General features: G+C 45.7%; 6 protein-coding genes across 6 annotated transcripts; 5 read left to right on the top strand and 1 right to left on the bottom strand.

Moving 5' to 3' along the window:
* Nucleotides 1-311: 311 nt before the first annotated feature.
* B0J16DRAFT_317731 (uncharacterized protein) lies at nt 312-1047 on the bottom strand (the record flags this gene model as incomplete). The annotated part of the gene is made up of 2 exons (XM_046125387.1): nt 312-568; nt 624-1047. 2 exons carry the CDS (start codon nt 1045-1047, stop codon nt 312-314), a joined length of 681 nt encoding a protein of 226 aa, XP_045983972.1.
* Nucleotides 1048-2188: 1141 nt separating this feature from the next.
* B0J16DRAFT_317730 (uncharacterized protein) lies at nt 2189-3056 on the top strand (the record flags this gene model as incomplete). Its single annotated transcript, XM_046125386.1, has 3 exons — nt 2189-2585; nt 2625-2653; nt 2712-3056. The coding sequence occupies 3 exons, from the start codon at nt 2189-2191 to the stop codon at nt 3054-3056; spliced, it is 771 nt and encodes a 256-aa protein (XP_045983971.1).
* An 856-nt stretch (nt 3057-3912) lies between these two features.
* On the top strand, nt 3913-6504 carry B0J16DRAFT_381940 (uncharacterized protein; the record flags this gene model as incomplete). The annotated part of the gene is made up of 3 exons (XM_046131197.1): nt 3913-4458; nt 5386-5501; nt 5565-6504. 3 exons carry the CDS (start codon nt 3913-3915, stop codon nt 6502-6504), a joined length of 1602 nt encoding a protein of 533 aa, XP_045983970.1.
* A 713-nt stretch (nt 6505-7217) lies between these two features.
* On the top strand, nt 7218-8279 carry B0J16DRAFT_336417 (uncharacterized protein). The gene is made up of 2 exons (XM_046127217.1): nt 7218-7339; nt 7393-8279. Exons 1-2 carry the CDS (start codon nt 7261-7263, stop codon nt 8178-8180), a joined length of 867 nt encoding a protein of 288 aa, XP_045983969.1. The 5' UTR covers nt 7218-7260; the 3' UTR covers nt 8181-8279.
* A 1372-nt stretch (nt 8280-9651) lies between these two features.
* Nucleotides 9652-10498, top strand: B0J16DRAFT_336416 (uncharacterized protein; the record flags this gene model as incomplete). The annotated part of the gene is made up of 2 exons (XM_046127216.1): nt 9652-9890; nt 9939-10498. Coding segments are annotated over exons 1-2 (502 nt in total), but the record flags the coding sequence as incomplete, so codon positions are not given.
* Nucleotides 10499-11056: 558 nt separating this feature from the next.
* On the top strand, nt 11057-11811 carry B0J16DRAFT_370073 (uncharacterized protein). The gene is made up of 2 exons (XM_046130335.1): nt 11057-11091; nt 11178-11811. Exon 2 carries the CDS (start codon nt 11200-11202, stop codon nt 11623-11625), a length of 426 nt encoding a protein of 141 aa, XP_045983967.1. The 5' UTR covers nt 11057-11091; nt 11178-11199; the 3' UTR covers nt 11626-11811.
* The last annotated feature ends 7732 nt before the right edge of the window (nt 11812-19543 follow it).

Raw genomic sequence — 19543 nt, 5'->3', positions numbered from 1 at the left:
TCTTGGATAACAATTGCCTACTAGAGGTTGTACATTGCCATCCAGACCGAAGCGTTACAGCCTGATAGCAGTACATTCTAATGTTTTCAACCGATCGGTTTCTCATAAGAAACACTAGAAGTCTTCCTACTGCTTAATATATTATATTGAAAAGCTACTAGTTCTAATAACGCTTCAGTGGAATTGGATATCTGGGATATACAGTTGAAGACAAGCCATGAGCCGACGGCGTATTCTGAATGTTTACAATGCTAGCTAGATGTATATCATACATATAGAAACCTGATTCAGACATTGAAGTCTGCTCTTAGCTAAGCGTTCAGCTGAACGGTAAGGTTCCCCATATCGTCGTGGACAACCACCACATTTCTAGGGAGCTTGGTGAAGTCAACCTGACAGACCTGACCGATCTTGGTAACGTCAATCAGTTGACCTCTCTTGTAATCGCCAACAGCAATGTAGTAGGTGTTGACGGGCTGGATCTGGTAGCTGGTCTGGGCCTCGGGAATAAAGGTGGCGGCAGGTCCGTCAGAGCCGCCCGTAGCGCCCAGGCCAATCATGTAACCCTCTGTAAAGTGTTAGCTATCGGAACGTTTCACCCTGAAACTAGGAGGCAAACGTACCAGACTTGGCATCAGAGTTGCTGAAAGTTCCGGTACGGATCTCATATGCATTGGGGAAGCTGGAGTTCGGGAGAGCATTGGTAGAAAATTGAGGAACGTCTTGTTCAACAATCATGCTGAGACTAGTTCCAGGGACTGGCTGGCCGTTGGGCTGGACGGTACCAAGAGTAACAGGCTCGGTGCCAGTGACAGTAACGGTAACGCTGCCGCTAGGGTTTCTCTTCTTCTTGCCGACAATAGCGTTGTATTCATTCACGAGGTCAAAGCTCATTTCCTGTCTGTTGGCTGCTTTGTCAACAGCAAAGATGTTAGACCAGACCTGGTCTTGAACCCGTCCGGAAACCTTGGGGACCTGGTTGAAGAGGGCGTATTGCTGGAGACTGCCAGAATGGTTCTTGATGGTGATGTTGTAGGTGTTAGGCATTTTGGCGTTGCTTAGGATTATCTGCTTAAAAGTTGTATGAGCGTGGAGACTGAAGGTTCGAATTGAGAAAGCTTGGGATTGCGTTGATGATGTTTTTGGAAGGAAGATGGTGATATATCGATGGGAACGGTGACCTTATATAGCTGCAATTCGACAGGTCAGGAGGCAACTCGCAATACATTGTCTTGATGCCGAGCTGAACTAGTTGAGAACCAACCACAAAGTGTGACAATTCGTCCCTCGTATGATGACTTCCCGGGACAGACCATTGGTGATATCTGTCGCTTACTAGCTCAGAAAGCCTCGTTTGTTCCCGGGTAATAAATTTAGCAAATGAGGTTGAAGGATTCTGCTGGTAACAGAAGAGAAGACGGTGTCTAGAACGTACCAGAACCTCTTCAGCCAGCCTCAAACGATTATACAAATCACAAACGATAATGGGCTGCAGCACCAAGCCATACACGGATTAATCGAAACAATGTTTCGGACTGTCCGTGAGGCACAGAGCAAGGGGCCTTGCACTCCGCACATCGACCATTTGACAAGATACCGATTGATAGGCTACTTCGCCACGCGTGTCAGGATCTAACATGCGACCATGCATGAGATATTGCAACGACATTGAACAATTCAGTTGTGGTCTAGGCTTCGGCCCGCTGTGACCGTTACGGGATCTAGAACTCGTAGCGTAGGCTAGTTCGTGTGATAGCGCTAAAACCTCCAATATCTCACCATTAGCGGCGTCGCTCGGAGCTTAGTGCAATGATTTTAATGGGCTGAAAAGCCAGAGCTGAAAGAAAAGGACATGTGAGATATGTCATATCGATTTTTCCTTCTCCACCATCAGCTTCCATAATCTACGCCGTGCATTCTTAGGTTGCGCGAATGCAGGTCGCCGAGTCTTTTGTGCCGTTTATATTTACGCCGTATGTACGCATAGAGCTAAACGTGGTAAGGTAGTAAAACTTGACCAATAGAAGGACTTTCCCAAGATCCCTGCCACGGCTGAGTCTCAGTCGTTTCCTCGTCACATGTCTTCCCAGGCTTTGCACGTTTGTAGTCTCGCTATTCCTTATGATGTTCTCGTTGACGTTCCTTCCATTTCTACATCATGATCATATCAAACTCTTTGAAACACATAATGGCGCCATACATCATCTCCATCAACAACCAGTCCAGCAGCAAGCAGTCCTACGCCATCTTTGCCGCCACCCCCACTATCAAACGCAACGGGAATTCAGCCGTTAGTGTTGCCACGCGCATCATTACAAGCGTTCGTGGCGTCGCCAGCCCCCAGGGCCAGGCAAGCTTCATGCTGTCCAAGAAGCTCTTTGCAACATGCGGTGTTTACGACGTGGAAGCTGACACGTCTCCCCAGAATCAGCACAGAAAGCGTATTGGGACTGGCATTGAAGTCGTTGACCAGAGGCCTGTCGTTCTCGGTTGCAAAGACGAGCGGGAAGACCTCTTCCCGGAACCACACTACGGATTGAATGCTCTGATGGGACACGGGCCTTTACCACTGAGGAGATCAACCCGTCGGGCGATTTTGGCAGCTTTTGCATCTTGACTGGTAGGGACTTCTCCGTCAAAGAGGCCAAGCATAGTAAGTTACATGTCACTCTTTTGTACTAGTCTTTAGTGACAGATGATGAGAAGATCAGTACGTTGTTGGCTTTTGTTCATCAATGCGTCAAAACATCGGGCCTTATGCCACTTTCGTCCCTGAGCCAGGCCAGGAGTACCAGATCGCGCCATCCAAGGGGTTCTATGTCGCCGTCGGACAGTTTAACCCCTACGATCTGACTAGTCCAGCGCTGAAAGATAGTCCGTCGACCTGTAAGGTGGACTTTGGTACTTTGGGAACAGATCAAGTTACCTTGACCCACAATGATACTGGTGGGCTTATTATGATGAGAGTTCCAGGGGAGGAAGGGACATCGCAGACAAGCTTTGATATCTCAGCGTCGTCTGGAACCACCGATCCTCATCCGGCTGATCACGATTGATCGTGCATAAAGCAATCTCCGATTAGCATCGTTCAGCTACACCTTACTCTATTATTAGCCAGACTCATAGTATATTTACACCTTCTCCATCATACACTTCTGTTAAAACAAATCTACCTCACGTGTATTTATATGCCCTATTATCCTTGATTTCTTCTAGTTTTCACACTTACCACCAAGGCTCAGCCCGCCATGGCAAGCCTGAATTCGTCGCGGACAGTGCATGTTTGTTCAGGTCGCCACCAGCAAGTTCCTGCCAGTCGAGTCGCTAACCCACAAAGGCTAAGCGAGAATTCAAGACATTCTCTTTCCAGTCAGCAGGGTGGAATGAGTTGATTGTCTGATGCGGGAGTAACCTTCCGGGCACATATAACAAACTCTATCAGAGCCCATTGGAGTAAAAACCATCAAAGCACTCTGTTAGACTACCGCAATCTAATTCTCCCAGGCCAATGATACAAAGATATGAGATTTTTCAACTGAGACAAGTCAATCACGGATTGAGATCTGGACAGAAATGCTATTCGATTAAAACCGTACGATTTCCTGACCGCTGTATCAACTACAACTAATAGCACGGATCCCCTAGGGATGCAGGTCTCAAAGCGCTGTGATAGAGCGATCTCGAACTCAATACCCCGCAGTTCACAAATTTGATGGTGCTCAATTCGAGCACTGGAAGACGAAGTCCCTTCGATACATGGCGGAATTGTACTTTTCAGCTGAATGTGATAGAGTCGATGGGTAAGCTGGACAAGATATATAATATGACAATGCCCGGCTGCCAAAACAAGATAGAATATCCAGATCAATCCACCCAGTCTATCATTACCATTTATCTTATCCTCCCGGCAAAATGGCTGGCTTCACTTCTCTTCCTATCACGGGCATCCAGGCCGGTAACAAGGTCTACCTGCGCCCAGAGATCAATGAGTGGGCCGCAAACAACCCTATTCAACTGTCCCTTTATATCCGAGCCCTAGAGAACTTCCAAGGCAGATCATTCGAAGATGTAAAATCTTACTTTCAAATTGCCGGCATTCATGGTCTCCCTGCTATTCCTTGGGATAATGATCCCGTCCCGATTGAGGCAGCTGAGTCCTACTTGGTAGATAAAAACGGAAACCCAACGGCTGGGCCAGATATCACCAAAGAATTCTATTGCCCCCATAATACCCTCCTCTTTCCAACATGGCACCGCGTCTATGTTCTGCTTTTTGAACAGCTTCTGTGGGAGATCATGACCGAGGGAATCTTGCCTCAGGTGCCCGCGGATCAACAGGGTGAGTGGCAAGATGAGGCGAACAGTTGGCGATTGCCGTTCTGGGACTGGGCTGCGGATCCTCAGGTACCAGACGTTGTTCGAACTCAAACAGTCTCCATTGTGGACTTTGATCAAAGTGTATTTTTTATTGTGAAATTAGATAACGCCTAGCTTCCGACCGATTTCCCCCCTTCCAACGCCAGCAACGAAGCAATGACATGACTTCTTCCTCCTTCCCTTACAGCTTCTTCTTCTCAATTTGCTCCCACAAGTTCAGTACAGCTCATAGCCAGTTACGGTCCCTTTTTCCATAGGGTGCCTTGCAACTGGGGGTAGCCCTGATAGCAGCTGCTAGTCGGGAAGCCTTCTGAAGGGCTAGGTTCTTCTTGCCGCTACGGCGGGCGCTACGGCGGGCGGTTTCGGACATTGAAAAGGCTGTATAGCCGAAATGGCTGATCTTGGCGAACAGGTTGTCGGGCGGGCTGTTGAGGGCGTCTTTGATATCGTTGAAAGAGCGGCTATTCTTGAGCTTGCGAAGGTCTTGGGGGTAGAAATCCGTAAGGGATATCGTTATTCCTCTGAAGAAGGTCGGTTTAGCCCTTCCATGATTGGAGCTACCGATAGCGTCGTTGAGGTCGTCTAGGAAGCCCGGCTGTTGTGATGACTTGAGTGGTTTTGTGATGTGTTGGTGTGGGTGGAAGGAAGAGGGGGAAAAAAACGGATGGAAGCAAACAGCGCATTTTATGCATAGCCGAAACCCAATATTAGGGCAATTGGCAAAGCAAAAAAAAAAGGTCCCGTGTGAGCATCGGAGTCATGGTGCTTGAAAAGTGTAATTCAAGATGGAAACCTTATTATCAGGGGGTGGACTTTGATAGCAAGACCCAGACAACCACTTCCAACCCACTCTATCAATTCACTACGGGAGCAATTTTCACGTTCAAGCAAGCTGGACAAGTTTCTCTCAATGATCGGTCTAGTTTCGGGCAATGGACAATTTTCAACGATGCGCCAATAAGTTCTTATCTCAACATCAGTTGGCCACAGCTAATGGCCTACCCGTAGCTCTCTTCTACATCTGGTACTAGCAGATGGGGACTCAGCGATCCCTTAACAACCCAAGCCATTGCTGGTATCCAAAACAACGATTTCGTTGACCAAGCCCTGCTGCACCCCGACTGGTCGGTCATCAAGAAGAATCACAAACCCGCTTTTTCGCATGGCAACCTTCTTGATTAAGTCAGTCGACCTTTTGTCCCAGGCGCTTTCGCCAACTATGCCGAGTTTACGACCACTTCACATGGCAGCCGCTCTGATCCAAGTGGCTGGTTGTCCCTCGAAATGATCCACAACTACATTCACGATTTGGTTGGAGGGGTTGGATGGAACCTAAATAACCCTGATCTGACACCCGGGACTGGAAAGAACATGTACACTTATGGCCATATGGCAGATCTCGGCACCGTAGCCTTTGAACCCATCTTCTGGCTGCATCATTGCAATGCCGATCGCCAGTTCGCCATCTATCAGGCCAACAATGGAAAAGATCAATGGTTCACAGGCTATAACTCCAAGAAAGATCCATCCGCTACGGATAACCTCTATCTCTTCCATACAGATACCAAGTTCAACAACTGGAACTCTGACATGGTTCAGAATTGGACTGATCTTGGATACACCTACGCCGACCTTGAACCTGAAAAAGACTCCAACGACTTGAAGGCTTCACCAGGGCTTATTCAGAAGCGTCTGACGAAGAAGTATGGACACCTGCGGAGAGTCATTCACAAGGTCTCCGACCAGAACATTGTAGGTCTTGACAATGACTACGTGATCAACATCACCTACAATCGATTTGTCTTGAACGGAAGCAGCTACATCATTCATTTCTTCATCGGCAAAGAAGACGACATTCCCAAGGATTCAGCGGATTACAAGTTGAGCCTTGACCATGTGGGCAGTATCCACACATTTTCTGCCAACTATTGGACACGAGGCAATAAGAACGGTGTCAATTGCGAGAACTGCCAGAAGCAGCAAGACAACCATCAACTATCCAAGGGTCAAATTCCTGTCACCCTTCAACTCTTGCAACGGCCGTTGAGCACGGATGAGAGATGGGAAGATATTCAGCACCTGGGAACACCGCACGTTGTTGAGTATCTGGCTAAGCATTTGCATTAGAGAGCTGTTGCTGTGGGCATTCCTTATCTGGAATACTGATATGATCGAAGCTAATCAACTGTACTGCAGGTACCGAACCGCTTACTCGACATCAAGGACCTGCCTGACCTTAAGATCTTCTTCGAGGCAGGTAAGGCAGAGCATCCAAAAGATGCAACCCAGCCGTCTAAGTTCTATGGCTACGAGCACCAGTGGGAGGTCACTAAAGAGAAGCTTGGTGGCGCCCGGCCTGAGTGACTGTGATTTAACAATGCTTTCGTAGGCCTATTTGGTAGTTAGAAATCTTATGTATACGATTGAATAACAATGAAGTTTAACTCGGCACCTGTCTTATTGTGGAGGAACTCAACTGTCTGCGCTTGTTACTTTTAGAAATTGTTTTGTGCTTAACTAAAACCTTTGAACCGGAAACAAAAAAGTAAACATTCTATGAATACGAATTTCATTCTTTTACTTTTGTCCAGCTTACACTATCTGGGCAGAGCGGAGATTATCCCATCAATTAGACTAGTCCTATAGAGACAGCTGAGCACTAATAAATGGATAGTATTTGGCGCTTGAACGGCAGTTATACTGCACGTAGCTAGTCCAATGTCATATTCAGTCTAGTCCAAACTTTACACTTTACGAAGCCCCTTTCCAATTACCGATTCTACGATGATAAAAAGGGCCATGCGGACGCATACGTCTTGGCACCGTTGTACCTTTTCATTCCTTCAGATAACTTAACTCTAGTCACTCTTTTACCCGTCAGCAATGCGATACTCAGCTCTTTTACAATTGGCCATTGGCCTGTTCTCTATTGGCAATGTCTTCGCTAATCCATGCAAACCACGTAAATATTTACTATCATCGCGTTCCTCTAGAAAATACTGACCTGTTGATTAGGCTCGGCTACCACTGCTACCTCGGCTGCCACGGACTCGACAACCACGTCAGCTGCTTCAACCGATTATTCAGTAACGTCCTCTTTTGTAGCTGAAACCTTGACAGAGACGTCTGCTGTTCCTACTGTGGAGACGTCTGACTCATCTGCTATGATCGAGACAACTGCGACCTCAGATACTATTGTTCTCACTACCGCTGAGTCTACTGGAGCTGAACCTACCACGACAGAGGCCGCCACTACAGACTTTACCACCACGACTACGGCTCCAGCAACCGAGACAACTTCCGATGCACCTATGCCCACTTTCACCATGGTTGTCACCAGGTCAGGTCCTGTGCAGGGCGAAAGCCTCCAGTCAGAGAACAGGGAAAACTCAGTTGCCGCTTTCAAAGTCAACTACCCTGGTTGGACCGCTCGCACCTACACCATCGACAGCCAAGGCAGACTTATCAACGACCAGGGCTGGTTCCTCTGCGGCAGATATTCAGCGAACTATTTCGAGCTTAAGAAGCCAGCCGCAGTGTCACTCTGCAGTTCCGAGACTCCGTTACAGGCGGCCTTCTTGAACTGCCGGCTGTCCGATGACCTCGAGGTCCAGTGTTCCATCCCGGCAATTTCTTGCGTTGCAGGTCAAGATTTCTTTTCTTTCCCAACTTGCATTCCGGCCGATGGAACGTGGGATATCTTTTCTCTTGGACAGTCAGGGCCAGGAAATACTCTACAAATTGGAGGCAGTGCTGGATCTGCCGCATACCCTGCCCTCTCTATTGGTATTCAGAAGGTCTAGATAGTCGTTTGGGGTGCCAATGGCCTGTTTCGGTCAATACCTGTTACTAGATCCCTTTCTCTTTCTTGTAAATAGAATAGTAGCTTTCAAAGAATGCCGTTTGGAGTGTTCTATCACTGCAACTTGGTTGCCAAGATGTAAGCTGTAGCGCAACTAGTGAAACAGAGTAGTAGTATCTATCTAGGTCGAAGTCCTTCACGCCACAGTCGTACTAGCTATAGTCCATCTGGCAGTCATCCCCAACAATGCGAGCGGTCAGTGTACATGTGGCACGGAGCTCGGCGGCGGAACCCTGATGGAATGATAAAAACCATTGAACATATGATTGGTCACTTCGACCTCTAGCGTTGTAGTGCGGAATAAAGTCATTCAACCCCCTTGCAAACTCAATCTTAACATCTTAGTCGCTACAATTCTACGAGTTACAATCAATCTGACATTAGCCTACGGTAACCCCAAGCGGTCAAGATACAAAGGACCACCAGGGCTTTGCGAGAGATCCCACTTACAAACTCAATTTTAATTATGGATGCGTGTCAAGGTGATCAGCACGGTCTCATTTCAGGGTCCCTTTTTCCCCAGCTGAGCACTGATCATTTACTGAATCCAGCATCACTGTCAGCTGTTATCGATCGTCCAATACCTTGTATCTTTAGCGATCTATACCTATTCCAGCAATTTCCAGAGACAATGCAGCAGTGTTGGAAAGGGGAGGCTCTGAGACAATGAGCTGGAAAAAGTGATGATCTTATCCTATATTACGGTAGTTATTACCGTAGCAGCGTAGCTTCATTGTCAGCTAACCCTAAATCTCCTAGCTACCTATTAGTTGGAATTAGTACTAAGAGATGATATTAGTACTATAGTAGAAAAAAAAAAATCGGTAGGATAGGTAATACCTTTGTTGAACGGATTGACTCAGTTAACGTGTCTGTCTTGATACTTAAAACTAGTTGAAATAGCTATGACGCAATAGCTACAAGACTTCAAAGATATATATCTAAATAGTTTACACTGATATTGTTACAGTAAATGATTACCGGCTAGTTTAAAGTTCTTCAAGGCCTTTTAGCTCACCTAACCGTTATCAAGGATTTGCTGTTACCTTTCTGCTCTGAATAACAGCATCGTATAATGGTGCTCTGATATTTCTTCCCTTGCCGTAAAATCACCATCGTATATCAAATCATTGCAGAAACAGGGATGGAACGTAATAGGGATCCGGAAACATGGTCTTGAGTTTGCTGCAGGGTATTGAACACAAAGAGATGGGGCTGGGAGGAGAAAGGATCTAAGCAGGGATTGGATACGGGTCAAGACGCTAATGGTCAGCAGATGCAACACTATAATTGGTCGAAATAGCGAGCAATTCCCCCCTGAAGGAACTAGCCGATCAAGTGGTAATAGCTGCCTCTGCCCTTCGACGACTGTATCGCACCGGCTCTATTAAGTCACCCACCCCATTTTTGCTATCAAATTTGCACAATGCATTCATTATGGCGCATGCTGGGAAAGACCCCTCAGAAGGTCGAAACGGATTATGGTTACCCTCTGCATATGCTCGATGACACAAAGACCTTACGTGGTATTGTCGTCACCTGGACATTGCGTTTTGACGATGTCCTGGATGCAGATAAGCTTCACGCTTCACTTTCTCGACTTTTAGATATTGGAGATTGGAGAAAGCTAGGTGGCCACCTTGGACTGAACGTAAGAAATGAAGATGACACAGTGTGGTTTCACTACTAATGATTCCAGGAACAAGGAGCGCTGGAGATCCACGTCCCGACTCCATTTACCCCAGACAGACCCGCCGTGGCCTTTTCTTGTGAGAAACTGAGTGTAGACATTGGTGACCACGAGTTGGGTCGCCAATTACCCAAAACCACCGATGAACTCTCCATTCAACCCGGCCCGGACAATTTCAAGGCCTTTGCCGCTCGGTCAGACGCGGCTCAGACGCTTAGCGATTTCATCTACCACGATGTTCCACTACTTTCGCTCCACATCACTGCAGTCTCCTTCCTGTATATAGGCTAAAATCAAATCAACTCTACACCCTGGCGAAAATCAACCGTACTAGGATTAAAGCGGGTCACAAAATCAACCCCGGTAGAGTTAATTTAGTCATTGGTTACTGGGACTACTTACTTAAATAACCCTGCATTACGGCACTAAGACCTACTCTTTATGGCGAACCTTTTAGATATCTCTCAGGCCTAGACCGCTCTATACTGTATTTATGGTTTAACTACTTCTTTGAAGGATTTCACTCCTCCGCAGCCAATAGCTCATTTAAATCATGTAGGAAGTATCAGACTAAAAGTACAAGGATCGGCCGCTGTATGTATTCTGCTGCAGATAAAGAGACATCAGTCGTAGAATGTTATTGTATGTATTCTATTGCCAAGCCAACCTATCAATACAATAATCCAAGTAAAACCAAATATATGACATATCTTAAATTCATAAGTTATTGTTTATTTCTTAGTCGTACGCCCCTGCCTCAGACGAATAAAGGTTGGGCACTTTGTGAATAGTTACTAAGCTACTACTCCGCAAACAAGGTCAAAATACACAGGTTATTAAAGACAATTAAATATATGCTCTCATACCACAGATCTCTCAAGTAAGAAACACCAACCGAGACAATAACACGTACTAAGCCTAGAAGGTTTAATAGGCATTAAATCCTAGCTTCCTATTTCAGAGACTCAAGCGATGATTCTAAACCCAGAGAGGATAACTCCTTTTCGTTAGAGACATATTATTTTCTCTATTTAGGCTATTTTGTTATGTACATTTACCCAGAATGTGATATATAACCTTTGTAATTTATAAAGTTGATGCTTTTCTGTATATACTACTTCACTGAATAGGTTTCTTCCAAACCTTCTTCAACCAACCACCGGTAAGTTGTAATTCTCTCTTATAATCAAAGCTTGCACTATCTTATCATATTCTCACGGAAGACCTCAGAGTCTAATAATATCCTAGTCTCAACCTCTCAAAGTTTAAAATGCGTTTCGATACTACAGCCCTTTTTGCACTTCTTGCAACAACCTGCGCTGCAGACTCTATGACGGTCAACACAAGATGCACTGCCACCAACTGCAACAAAAAGGACGCCCGGTTTTTCACTGACGCTGGTAGCTACGCTGTTAGCGGTGAAGACGGTTGCCGGGGAACAGGTGTCCCGGGGATGACTGACTTTTGCATCGACTGGTCTCGTGGTCGGGGCCATTTCAAGTATAGTCACCAGAGTTCTAAACGCTGTATGCTTATGCGGTCTGAGGTCGTTTATGGCTGCGATTGGCATCAGTGCCGGAGGTCGGAATGGGCTGAAGTTCCCTGCAATTGGAGATTGGCAAACCCAGGTGCTGATACTACTCTTGCTACGGTCTCTGCTCCAGCTGCTGCGGTAACTGAGGAGGCAATGACCTAGTAGATGATATAGTTATGCCTTGGTTTCTTTAGGCAAGGAATAACGGTTTATCTTCACGATAGCAAGGAGAAGCTGTTAGGTTTATATGCTCTTCTTAAATATACATACTACTTTAGTCTAGGTAATTGTCCCTGTTTTTAAAAGAAAGAGATATTTAAAGGTAGTTAGCAGTCCCCTATACTGGAGATAAAAGTAAAACTAAATAGATTAGCTATATAGAATTAAAGTGTCTGCTTTATACTAGTTTTACCAATTATACTTATTCTTATATCTATTTCTATTTAGCTATATTATTTTTATAGTTTTTAATTAGGAAAGAAAATAATCCCTAGAAATAATAAACTTTAAAAATATTAGCTAATTAAACTATAAAGAAAATACTAAAGTTATTATAATCTAATAAAAAGATTAGTTACCCTTTATATAATGTACTTAATAAGCAAGTAACCTAGATAAGCAAGTAACCTAAAAATCTTAACCTTTAAGCTTAATATTTAAATAAAAATACTATTAACTACCTAATTAATTAAAATTATTTATTATACTTATTTCTAGAAGCTAGAATATCCTCCTTATAGGTTCTTACATTATAACTAGTATTTTGTAATGGTCTTAGATGCAGCTAGGTGGATCAAGAAGGTAGGGGTCAATTAGTTGCAAGACTAAAGCTTGCCCAGTCTATTGAGTGTGTGGGGATTCTTCTAGAAATACCCCACGAGAGGGTGTGGGCACGTGACCTAGGGCGCTGTCGCGCGAGGTGAGGCTCGACCCCAAGGTCGTGGGTTCGAACCCCGTTACATATTTCTATATATACTATAGTACTAAATACTAAGTTTAATTAACCTTCTTTAACTACTACTTCTTAATAATTATACTACTACCTATATATCAATATCTATTTAATTAATTACTTATAATATATCTTATATAGTTACTAAGCTTCCTTTCTGTAATCTTATCCTTTTTACCCTCTATGTGACGGTTTGGGTTCCCAAGGGATAAACTAGTCCGTACTAGGTTTATGTTGGCAGATGTGTAGGGCGTAGATACTGAGCGTTGCGAAGTGTCACGTCTCTTAATAGTGAATAGAGCGGGTTAGGCGTATTCAGGTAAAGAAGTCTTATTGATAGCTGGTGAGCTAAGTGTTCTATCTAGTGCTAAAGGAATGTATATATACATGATGGTCTCACTGGCGTAGTCGTGAGCTTCGGGGGAAGGCTCACGATAACTCGGGTGAGCTGGTAAGCGAGTTCACGGCTAGCGTCGTGAGCTCGGGTGAGGCTCACGCAGGTGTGGGTGAGCCGAGCTCTGATTGGAGAAAAATGTGGGGTACACGTGACGTAACCGCGGGGATCGTAACACGATCTCTCCCCTTCCATGGTCTTGTCCTCGAGACCTGCATGACTTGTTTTTCCAACCACTTTTCCCATGTGAGTCTAACTTAATTCTGTATCCACCATGTCGGAGCGTTCTAACAAACGAAAAGTAGATTCCCTTGATACCGTTCCGCTGACTTCCACCGAGAAGCGTCGCAAAGCTGCCGAAGGTATCGCACAGTTTGGTTTCGAAGTTATGCCTTGTTCTCGCTGTAGTAAGCGTGGTGTAGCCTGCAAGATGATTGCGGGAAAGAAGAAATGCGGTTTATGTGTTTCTCTCGGTCGTCCTTGTGATGTGACCGGTACACCTTTGAATTCTCGTAAGTTCTCGTGGTTCTTCCTGATTTTTAATGCTGATTTTGTTTTTCTTATAGTTACGCGTATCATAAATGAAGCGAAACGTCTGGAAGAGCGAGAAGCGGCTGCTGAAGAATTATTGTCTTCTCGTCGTGAGGCGCTTCGTGTTGCGCAGCGTGAACTAGATGAGTCTCTTTCTCAGCTGGAGACTTGTCGTAAGCGAAAGAAGGAGTTGGTGTCTCGTGGGGTTGAAATGACTCGACGTGGCCTGGATTCATTGGATGAACTTGAGGAGGCTGAGAAGGCTGAATCTTCCAAGGAGCAGTTGGTGGTTGAGGATATTAACTCGTTGGTGCATTCGGATGTGCTTGATTTTAGCTTCTTTGATTTTTCCGGTGTTGATGGAAGTTCTTCAGGAGTCGCTGGGCATTGATGAGGTTTTCCGGTGGTTCCCATGTGTTCTCGTTCTCCGGGTAGTTTTTCCATTTCACCAAATACATTGTCTGTTTGTTTTCCTTTTTTATATCTCTGATTGCCTCTGCTTCGTAGACTTCTGGTCCTTTGATTTCTTCGGGTTCGTTTCCGACTTTGACTTGTATCGTGTCGGCTGCTGATTCGAGTAAGGAAATGTGAAAGATTGGATGGAGCCTAACTTTCGGTGGTAGGTTCAATTTGTAGTTGTTTTCTGAGATTTTCTTGATGATTTTGTATGGTCCGATGTATTTGTAGTCTAATTTGTGTGAAGGTTGTTTTGTTGAAATGTTTTTCGTTGCTAGGTAGACCATCTCTCCCTCCTTGAAGGTTAGTCCCTCTACCTTCTTTGTGTTGTAGTATTTTTTTATTCTTTTTCTAACAAATTCGAGTTCTGTTTTTATTTCTTTATGTAGATTTTTCAGTTTGTCTGCCTTCAGGATTGCAGCTGGGTTGATTGTGTCTGTGTCGCGACCGTTGTGGTAGGCGTTGGGAGTGAATCTAAAGTTCGCGTAGGCTGGTGTTAACTTCGTGCTTTCGTTGTAGGCAGTGTTGTAAGCTAGTTGTGCAACAGGTAGCTTTTCAACCCAGTTGTTTTGTCCGTAGTTGATGTAGCATCGTAAGTATTGTTCCAGTACTTGGTTCATCTGTTTAGTTTGTCCGTCTGTCTGGGGTCTGAAGGCTGTCGATAGCCGGTGGTTGAGTCCTAGGTGCGACATGAGGGCTTGCTAGAACTTGGCTGCGAATGTCGGTCCTCTATCCGATAGGATCTCGTTTGGTAATCCGTGTATGCTAACAATGTGTCGATAAAAGACATAGGAAAGTTCTTCTGCGTCTGTGGCTTCTTTATAGGGTAGATAGTATGAGAATTTTGTGAGTCAGTTGACAATAACCATGATGCTATCATAGAAGATTCCGGTTGAGGGTTCTTCTGACAGGGGTAGCTTGGTTATGAAGTCTATTGTAATGGAGTCCCAAGGTTGTTGTGCTACCGGTAAAGGTTGCAGTGTACCGTAGGGTTTGTGACGTTGTGCTTTCGTTCGCATGCATACATCGCATTGTCCAATTATTCTTTCTACTGTTTCCCTTATTCTCGGCCATCCGTAGTGTTGTTGGATTCGCTTGAGGGTCTTCGTGACTCCTTGGTGTCCATGTAGGGGATGTTCGTGTATATCCCGTACTAGTTGTTCTTGTAGCCTTGTAGGTACCCAAAATTTATTGTTGTATAGGGTTCCTTCTGTGGTTGCGTAGCATCCGTCCTGTACTTCGTGTCTTTGTACGGCGTTGTTTGCTTTGTGTATTTCATTGATTAGGGCGTCGCCTGTGAGTCGTGTTGTTGTTCTTGCAATGGTTTTTGCTGGGGTGGCGAATTGGTATTCCCTGTTCCTATTTTTCTTGAGGATTTGTTCTTTGGCTTTGCTCGTGACTCCTTCTTCGAAGTCCGGTCTGCGACTAATGGCGTCTGCGCGTCCATTGTCGGATCCTTTGCGATGTATGATTACGAAATCAAACTCGCATAGGTATTCAGCGTAGCGTAGTTGTCGTCGGTTCAGTTCTTGGGTTGTAGCGAAGTGGGATATGTTCTGGTGGTCGGTGTAGACCTTGATCTGATGGAGACTTCCCATAAGGTAGTGTCTGAATTCCTTGAAACAATTGACGATGGCTAGGAATTCTTTATTGTAAATGGGGTAGTTGAGTTCTGCTCCATGTAACTTGTGCGAGTAGAAGGCGATGGGATGTAGTACACCTTGATCGTCTCGTTGACCGATTTGTCCTCCTAGGGCAAAGTCTGAGGAGTCGGTCTCGAGTTCTATTTTTTTCTTCGGGTTGAACATGCTCAAAACTGGTTCGCTTAATATGGCGTCTCGTAGCTTCTCGAAAGCTTGCTGTGCTTTGTCGTGCCATATGAACTTAGTATCCTTCTTCGTGAGTTCCGTAAGAGGATTAGCTATTTTGCTGAAGTCTTTGATGAATCGTTGATAGTAGTTGGCGAAACCTAAGAAGCTTTGTACTTCCTTGACTGTGGTAGGTATAGGCTAATCTCGTACTGCTGATATCTTTTTTCGGTCCATTTGAATTTCTCCTGGTAAGATGGTGTGTCCTAAGAAATCAACTTCTTTGACATGGAAGTAACTCTTTTCTGGTTCCACTAGAAGGTTTGCATCTTATAGTGCTTTAAGAACCTTATGGACGTGTTCCCGGTGTTCTTCTTCGTTGTTCGAGAAGATTAGGATATCGTCAAGGTAGCATACTACAAACACGTCTAGGTACTGTCGTAGAACATTGTTGATCATCCGTTGGAACGTAGCTGGTGCGTTCGTAAGGCCAAACGGCATGACTAAGTATTCGAATAGTCCAAATTTGGTCCTGAAGGCGGTTTTCCATTCGTCGCCTTCCTTGATGCGGATAAGGTTGTAAGCGCCTTTGAGGTCGAGGGCAGTGAAGATTTGTTTTCCCTGCAATCGGTCCTTGAGTTCCGTGATAAGCGGGAGTGGGGTCCTATCCTTGACTGTGAGGTCGTTCAGTCGCCTGTAGTCTACAACAAGTCGTAGTTTTCCGTTTTTCTTGGGTACGAACATGACGGGGAATCCGGCTGAGGATGTGGATTCTCGTATGTTACCTTTTCGGAGTTCTTCTTCCAGGTAATCTCGGAGCGTCGTGAGTTCTAGCTCGTTGAGGTTGTAGATTTTCTGGAAGGGTAGATCGTCTGACTTGAGTATGATCTCATGGTCCCAGCGACTGTGCTGCGGTACCTTGGTGTCTAATTCTTCTTTGAACAATTTCTCATAGCAACGGTACTCCTGTGGTACGTTCTTGAGTCTGTCTTCCGTAAGTGGCGTCTTTTGTTGTTCTAATTTCGCGTCGAGGTCGTGCAGCTGTGCGCCGAATGTCGCGACTATTCGTCTGACATGTCTTATCTTGCCTTTTTCGTGTTTCTGTCGTGTCCCCTTTGGGGGTGGGTGAGAGTGTTTCTCACGCCGTACTTCGCTGGCTGCTTCAGTCGAAGTTTAAGATCTCTGTTCGTCTTCTGTTTCCGAATCGTCCTTTGCATCGGAGGGATCATCTATGCGGGTGATCTGGCCAGTCCTCCAATCAAATTGCGGGTTATAGCGATGTAGCCATGGGTATCCTAAGAATAGGTTGAAGCCTAATGTTGGGGCAATGTCGAAGTCGATGTTGTGCCTTCGAGTTCCGACAAATACTTTCAAGTGATCAATCTCTCTGGTAATTTATCCTCCGTCGTAGGCTGCTCTTTCTCCTTCGAAGTTTGTTAACGGGTTAGGCTTGTCCTTGTATTTCCATGGTAGCTGCAACTTGTTGACCGTGCAAGGGTCAATTAGGTTGGATTCAGCTCCGCTATCCAGTAGTGCGTTTAGCCACGTTCCCTTGATTCGTACTTGTATTTCTAGGCAAGTTCGTTGACCGCAGGCGGTCCTTCTGAGAGCCTTTGAAAGCACTGCTAGCTTTGTGATTGCGCTTGTCTGCGGCTCTAGTACAGCAAGCTGTTGTCTTTTCCCAGTTGGCTAGGGTGTCGAAGGTCGCATTCGCTATCGTAGCATAATGCGTCGTCTGGGCATTCATTTTCTGATTGTATGGCTTCTTGGCTTTCTGCGCTTATTCACCATTCTTCGTTTTCCTGTTGTTCCCATTGTCGTAGGGTTTCAGGGTCCGGTGTGTCCCCTCTGTCGGGGTCACCCTTCGTGTCTTGTTGCCATTTTCTGATGAGGCGCTTGTCGTCCTCTTCCCTGGTTCGCAGGTTTACTAGTGTAGTTGACTTTACTCGGTGTTTCCATTGGTCAATGGAGCGTCTGTTTTAAATGTGCGCTAGTGCTCGTTCCCTGGTTTCAGTGTAGGCGGTGAACTTCATCACTTCATTCTCCAGGTATTGTTCGGATAGTCGGTATCCCACAGTGTCAACAATGATGTATGGCCTCTGGTGGACATGGGCTTTGGTGTTTAGTGGGAAGCAGTTGTTGCTTATTTTTTCTTGTCGGTGTAATGCGCAATAGTAAGCTGTGCACAACATCCACGAGATCTGATTGTGCTTGGGGCTGTTCGGGTATCGTCGCAGATCCTGGTAGGCCATAGGTCGTTGGACAGAACTAGTGGGTTTCTGTTCTTGTTCTGCGGTGATTGCCCTTATGTAGATGTCGTCGTCTTGTACTGTCTCAGCTCGTCCTTTTGCTCGTAGTACTGCTTCGTTAGTCTGGTCTTCCCATTTGTTGTCATAGTCATGTTTCTGTTTCCAGGCCTGTGCCCTCTGGTGTTTGGTGGTCGTGGTCCCGTATTGCCTTTCTAGTTCTGATTGTACGGCACTGGCATAATTCGGGTCTCGGTAGTGTCGGTTGGGTCGCGTTCGCTTGGTTGGGATGTTGTCAATTGCGGTATTGACATTAGTCCGTCCTATCACTTCCTGAAGTGTTTTGATGGTTCCGTCCGACTGTGGAATAGGTAGTTTCGAGAAGGTTTGATCCATAAGTTGGTTTAGCCCTTGCGAGACTTCCTCTGGGGTTAGAGGTCCTTCCGGGTTAGGGGAGGTCTCTTTTCCCTTTCTTGCAACTGCAATCTTGCATCCAGTGTTTGTTGGGGTATTTGTTTCTGGTACGGGCTTCCAGCCTTGTTGCTTGCTTCTGCTTTTCTTTGAGATTTCCCTGCAACGTTCCCTAAACGCAGGGTCGTTTTCTTTTCTCTGTCTCATGTATTCGGCGTGTTTCTGGTTGTCTTCTTGTCGTTTCTTTATAAATTCTGGGTCTTTGAGAGCGTTGTAGTTCGGGTCTGGTCGCTGCCCGTCTGGGTAGTATTTGTTCAAAGTCTCCTGGTAGCTCATGAATGGGTCCCTGGGTTGTTCGGGCTCTTCCGACCAACTTTGGGTTGGCGAGGTGTTATATCCTGACCTAGTCATGGCTACTCGTTTCGGGGTGCGTATAGCCATTTGTGGTTCTTCCTGTGTGTTAGTTTGTCGAATGTTCTTACCTTCGGGTACTGGTTTGTATTTCTGGTTAGTTTTCACAGGGTTTCTGCACTCTGGTTCCCGGTGTCCTTTCTTGCCGCAGTTCCAGCAAGTAGGCGCCGGTCGTCCTGTGCGTGTGGCGTTTACGTTCATAGGTCCAGCTTGAGTGCCGTAGGAAGTGTCAGGTTGTCGAGGCTTTCCTTGGTTGGCATGGTTGCGATTTCCATTTGAGTTGTTCTTGTTCCAACTCGGGTTGTACGATCCTCCTTGCTTACTGGCTTGCTTTTCTTTTCGTCATTCAAACTGTTGGTTGTCGATTTCTACAGCCACAGCAGCGAGGTCGTTCAAGTTTTTGGGCTTGTCTCTGATGTAGACCATTGCGTCTTTGACTTCTGACTTGAGCCCGAGGTATACCTGTGCCATGTGGGCTGCTTCATTCCAATCGAGTTTTGCTGCTTGGAATCGGTACTCCGCGAGGTAAGCTGCTGCAGACCCTTTCTGGGTTAACTGTCGAATTTTCATTTCAGCTTCTCGTTTCTTATCGGCAATGCCGAAGGTATGCGTGAGTTCTTTTTCGAAGTGTTCGTATTTTTCGTAGACATAGGTAGTCATTTCTTTTCGGGCGTAAGGTGGATTGTTCACAAAATCTCTGACGATGGGTTCCATGAGTCTCTGAGCTTTGTCTTTGAGGAAGCTCATGGCGTGTCTGACTTTGAGTTCATTGGTGCTGAACTGAATTGGGTAGTACATCTGGTAGCTGCGTAGACTGGTAAGGAATCCTTGTAGTTTTTCTGGTTCGCCTCTATACGGGTCAGGTTGGCGA

Source organism: Fusarium flagelliforme, assembly GCF_020744385.1.
Source record: "Fusarium flagelliforme strain FIESC 12 MPI-CAGE-AA-0113 chromosome Unknown B0J16scaffold_3, whole genome shotgun sequence".
NCBI lineage: Eukaryota > Fungi > Ascomycota > Sordariomycetes > Hypocreales > Nectriaceae > Fusarium > Fusarium flagelliforme.
Note: the sequence above shows the minus strand (reverse complement) of the source record. Positions and strands in the feature narration are given on the sequence as shown.

Excerpts from the sequence above, each read along its gene's own strand:
- B0J16DRAFT_370073 (XM_046130335.1), top strand. The coding sequence starts at position 11,200 with ATGCGTTTCGATACTACAGCCCTTTTTGCACTTCTTGCAACAACCTGC.
- B0J16DRAFT_336417 (XM_046127217.1), top strand. The coding sequence starts at position 7,261 with ATGCGATACTCAGCTCTTTTACAATTGGCCATTGGCCTGTTCTCTATT. Across the intron at positions 7,340-7,392 it reads CGCTAATCCATGCAAACCAC|GCTCGGCTACCACTGCTACC; the intron begins GTAAATATTTAC and ends CCTGTTGATTAG.